Source organism: Chelonia mydas, chromosome 3, assembly GCF_015237465.2.
Source record: "Chelonia mydas isolate rCheMyd1 chromosome 3, rCheMyd1.pri.v2, whole genome shotgun sequence".
In the NCBI taxonomy this organism is placed as follows: Eukaryota; Metazoa; Chordata; order Testudines; family Cheloniidae; genus Chelonia; species Chelonia mydas.
Window position 1 is genome coordinate 66974340 of NC_057851.1, and position 5667 is coordinate 66980006.

The following is a 5667-nucleotide window of genomic DNA, read 5'->3' on the forward strand; positions in this document are numbered from 1 at the left end:
CCTCCTCCCTCTCAGTTGTAGACTTCAAGCTTGGCTTAGCAGATGGTCAGAGTGTTTCACCTCTTGTTCTTTGGATGGCCAGTCCAGGGAAGAAAACAGGATATACAACTCTGGGTGTCCTTGTTGATGCAATAGATCACTTCCCTCCCTTTCTGTCTACAAAGTTTAGTCTTTTGTAGTGATCAATGTCCTTGCTCCGCCTCAGGAGATACGTCAATATCTTTACATGCCAATTAGATGTTAAAGGCTGGTAGTTGTAATTTGATGTGAGCCAATGACCTGTCATCTTGATCTTGAAGTCACATCAAAGATTCCAGGTTAGAGTGTGCATGTCTAATGCACAAATGAATGTCTCTTGAAAACAGGGTACAAGAAAGTACCATGTGTTGAGGATAGACAGACTTTCACTTAGGCCAAAGACATCACTGTCTTCATTGTTTAAATATAATTAATAACTTGTCAGTGTTTACTTATCCACACACTCCCACACATCCTCGTGACAGTGAGTTAAGACACTGGGAAAAGAACTCTAAGAGGTGGGGCAAAGTCTATGGCAAGTGGATGACCTTATTCTAATAACCTTTTGCCTACGAACCAGAAAGCTGCTTCAAACATCTCCTAGTAATCGAACTTTCATTAAACATTTGGCCAACTAAAGTTACTCAAGTCTAAATCCAAATACGGCTTAGGTTCCCTACACAGATAAACCCACCTATTTTTTCCTCCTCCAAAGGTCAAGATGTTCTCTACTCCTAGGATGTTCTATTGGAACTTGTTCTTCAACATTAGCAGTGAAGAACAATTTATAACTTCATTTAAACACTGTTTGTATGAGAGAGAAGAAACACAAAGAAAGAACATTTGAACATACTCTCAAAGTCTCAGGCTAGTAAAAGCCACACTTGTACATCTTCCACTGCCTACACTAAGGAATTTTAGCAAAAAAATTCCCACCAGTGCTAGGACCAGTTCAGCTGAACTGGTATAAGCACAAGTGAGAGCCCTACTGTAGATGAGGTTCCAGTGGCTTCCAGTATTTTACCATGTTAGTAAAATATAAGGGAAGTGATACTGAATATAACATCCATGTTCACATTACATTTTTTTTAAATATCAATTTGGGAACTTATATGAAGCTCCCACAGAATTTCCATAATCAGCTGCACTGAGGTGCCCCAGAAACCAAGGGCTCTTGTTGCAGAATTTAGGTCCCATTTGGTGAAGAGCACAAGGGCCTTTGGACTTCAGCTAATTAATGGATTTTCCCACACTCACTGATAAAAATCTTTATACCACTCAGTTGTGTTCCCCATTCTATCTGTAAAGATACTCGCAAATCCTAAAATCAGTGATCAAGCCAAAGCCCCATTGACTTCAGTAAGACTTTGCCCTAATAAAATCTAAGGCCCCCCATCCTGCATGTGATTATGTGAGTATTCCTGTTGAAGTGAATGAGACTACCCAGAGGTGTAAAGTTAGAAATGTGCTCAAATGTTTGCAGGGTTGGAGCCTTCATGAAAACTTCAGGTTTGTGCCCATAGTTGGTAGGAAGCCCATGAATGAAAGGCTCTATTATGGATGTAAGGTATTAGCAATAAAAGTCTCATGTCAGGCCTACTTTTCAAAGTACCGTCAATGGGCTTAGTTTGCCTGCTTGAGTTATCGCCACACTGCTGTAGCTGTCTCACATTCAAAGCCAAAGGCAGAGCCACTGCCACAGAAATTGAGTGGGTGAAGCTGCTGCCAGCTATAGCACGATTATACGAACAATGATAATGAAAAAGAAAACCAACTGCTTCAATAATAGTAAGGATGTGATGTAAACCAGTAAGTGAGGAAAGAGCTTCAAAAGTTTATCACTGAAATCAGCCTCTAAGGTCTAAGTATGATCTTGCTTTTGTATCTCTCACCCACATCCTTAATATGATGTTAATTTTGTGTGTGTAGTAATGAGCCATTTATTGGAAAACTCATGAACTTTTAAAATCTCTTCCCTCATGGGTGTGTCATAAGGAAATATTGAACATAGCTGAAAAGCTCCAGTTCCTATAGAAATCCAGCTTAATGTGGGATGCTTTAATGACATGGGATTTTCCATTTCAGACATGAGCCTCTGATGATGGGGGATTGGAACTTGCTAGGCAGCATCCTTGAGGAAGTGCACATCCACTCCACCATCGTGGGGAAAATCTGGCTCACTATCCTTTTCATATTCCGGATGCTGGTGCTGGGAGTGGCTGCTGAAGATGTTTGGGATGACGAGCAGTCTGAGTTCATTTGTAACACAGAGCAACCTGGCTGCAGCAACGTTTGTTATGACAAAGCCTTCCCCATCTCTTTGATCAGATACTGGGTGCTACAGATCATCTTTGTCTCTTCCCCATCCCTAGTGTACATGGGACACGCACTTTATAGACTTAGGGCCCTTGAGAAAGAGAGGCAGAAGAAGAAAACCCATCTTAGAGCCCAGCTGGAAGAACTGGAGCCTGTCCCGGAGGAGCACAAGAGAATGGAGAGGGAGTTGAGGAAGTTAGAAGAACAGAAGAAAGTGAACAAAGCGCCCTTGAGAGGGTCCCTATTGCGCACCTACATTCTGCATATCTTGACCCGCTCAGCGGTGGAAGTGGGCTTTATGATAGGTCAGTATCTTTTATATGGGCTTCAAATGTATCCCCTTTACAAATGCACTCGTCCTCCCTGCCCTAACACGGTGGATTGTTTTGTGTCCAGACCCACAGAGAAGACCATCTTTATGATTTTCATGCATAGCATCGCAGCTGTCTCCCTGTTCCTGAACATCCTAGAGATTATCCACCTGGGGATAAGGAAGATAAAGAAGACCCTGCATGGGAGGCAGAGAAGAGAGGCAGTGATGGCAGAGGAGACAAGCATTTGCACCTTGAAGAAGAACTCGGTGGTGCAGCAAGTTTGCATCATGAGCAATTCCTCCCCCCAGAGCAGCTATAAACTTTTGCCAAACCAGCAGGGTGGGCTGCCTGTTTATCTGCCCCCAGTGCAAGGATACAAAGTGCTCCAGGCACCTGCTGATCACTGCCAGCAGGCAGTAGGGATGGGTGCTGAGCAGCGCCGGTGCAGCACAGATAGGCCTAGAAGTGAGCAGCACCATGGACAGGTCCCTCGCCTCCACAAGCACCCGGAAAACCCCCGTGAGAGGGAGCAGCACTATAGACAGCTCTCCAACCAGCACCTGGGACAGCCATCCCGTCACCCTTCCTCCAGCAGCGAGGAGACCCACAAGCAGCCCCAGCAGGACATCGAGAGCTGCCCAGGGAACGAACAGCACATCCCAGAGCCGCCCAGGAACCCCGTGCAGCCAGCCAAGACACCCACTCGTGCCGGTCCGCTGGAGATCCCCCAAGCCCCCCGCAATATACTCCGCAAACACAGCCGGGTGGGCAGCTGCAAAGACTATGGGGACGATCGCGGTGACTCTCCGGACAGCGGGCATTATCAGGGCAATCGCAAGGCCAGCTTCCTGTCCAGGGTGCTGTCCGAGAGCCAGCTGGCCAGTGACTCGGAGAGCTCTGACTCCAGGAATGGCTCCAGCTCTGAAGCCAAATGCAGAGAGGAGAGCAGCCCGCCCATCACCCCACCACCCCCTTGTGCAACGGGACGCAGAATGTCCATGGTAAGTAGAGCCAAGTGTCCTGCCCTCTATAGCCGCTAGTGTGACTTACTGCTCTTCAGAGGGCGTCTGAGCCTCAGGCCAGGCCTCAGGATGGCCAGGCTGTGGCTGGGAAGTTGTTCGGATACAGTAATAAACAACATACCTGGCCTCATGCCTCACATGACCACATCCCTCACAATCCTTGGAGGTTTCAAATCAACCTCTCTCTCTGCTTAAATGGGATTGTCTTTTGCCTCTAAAGTGAATATTACCAGTAACAGATCATTCATCACTTTATTGGCTTCGGTCACTGAGGTTTCTTATATATTTAAACAATATAAATATATCCCCCAATTGATCTTTAAAGAATTTTACCACATCCTAGTAGAGGTTCATTCCACTCTGGGTTTCTTTACAATGCAAGAAATTAAAATCCTGGCCCCACTGAAATCAATGAGAAAATTTCCCTCAGCTTCAGGGGGCAGGATTTCTCTTGGACTGTAACTTTGCGTTAAACCATTGCCTAAATTAGATTGTTAAATCTTTATCAAAAATGTAAAATTTCTACTAGATTAAGGTTGATTTTTTTTGCTATAAAACACTGAATAATACCGCAAGTGGGTAATTTCATATTTAGCACCTGTTCGTATTCCGTAACCACACAATCTGTCTGAAACTAGCTTGTTTACTTTCGATTTTAATAAACAATTGTAGTTTGGATCCAGATGCCAACAAAGTTGAATTTTAAAATAGTTTAAGCCCAGCAGTTGCAAACCCTTAGTCAGGCTCACTGGCTTGGGGGTGGGGGCACAGATTTCAGTGGGAATACTCCAGTAAGTATGGATCTGCAGACCTTCAGATATTATCTTATACCATCTGAGGTAAAAATGATTTTAAAAGAAAACAAGCTTACTCTCAAAATACTGTGGGCCCTCGAATACATGTCATTCCATTTCCCCCATTCTTTAATAACTAACCTTTTTACACATTAAAAATGTATGTCTGAACCTCTGCCTAATTAGCAGAAAGTATATTTGTACATTATTCAGCACATTACCATTTGTATTTGCCAGTTTCAATTGTGCCATAGTCTCTATAACGTATAGACAATCAGCAAATACCATACAGAAGAAAGTTCTCATTCTCTTAAATACAGTGTCATCATTTTCCCCTTTGTTGTTTCCAATACTGGAGGGAGAGAGGGATCAGAGTCCATCTTGCTGGTTTTCTGTGCCTGCATGAGTCTGAGGTCTCTTTTCTCCTCAGCAACACAGGCTATCACAAGCAAATCATACCTGTCCTCTGCTCCCTACAGTGACTTGCCATAGAATTCCGAATCAAGTTCAAGGTCTGGGTCCTTATCTTCAAGGAGCTCTATGGCCTGGGCCCAGAATATCTGAAAAACTGCATAGTGCTCCAGGATGAAGACACTGGATAACAACTATGATCCTCTGGCACAGTGGGACTCTCTATGATAAGGGTAAAGCTCAACTGTGTAGGAGTCAGAGCTTTTTCAGGGGCAATCTGTCTGTGGAATGAACTCCCTCAGGAACTAGACAAACCTCCCATTACACGTACAAAGTGCATTTTCTTTGACCGTGCTATATAAATACATAGCAACAGGCATATTTCTAAAAAACAAACCAAAACCCCTACCAAAACAAGACACTCCACTGCACATGCTTCTCCCATGGAGAGAGGATGAGAAAAAAAACAACACATGATAGATGTTAGTCATGATGCTTAATGCACTACTGGTAGGCATTCAGATACTATGATGATAAGTGCAGCATAAGGACTGGAATATAATAGAATGGGATTATTTAAAAGGTAAACAGTAAAACCAGACCAAACTGGACAGAACTTAAGCAGCATCTTAATGAAAATTAATGACAGCCTTGCCTGCCATTCTTAAATACAAGGCATGACAATAGCTGCTATTTTGCCTTTTGGGTCAGGTCTTCGAAAGAATTATATTCAACTTGCAAAACTAAACAATTTCAATGTTCTTGAAAGCAGCACACCTTGCTCAGCATGCA

General features: G+C 43.8%; 1 protein-coding gene across 1 annotated transcript; it reads left to right on the top strand.

Moving 5' to 3' along the window:
* The first annotated feature begins 2119 nt into the window (after positions 1 to 2119).
* On the top strand, positions 2120 to 5066 carry GJA10 (gap junction protein alpha 10). The gene is made up of 2 exons (XM_007063054.2): positions 2120 to 3649; positions 4998 to 5066. The coding sequence occupies exons 1-2, from the start codon at positions 2120 to 2122 to the stop codon at positions 5064 to 5066; spliced, it is 1599 nt and encodes a 532-aa protein (XP_007063116.1).
* The last annotated feature ends 601 nt before the right edge of the window (positions 5067 to 5667 follow it).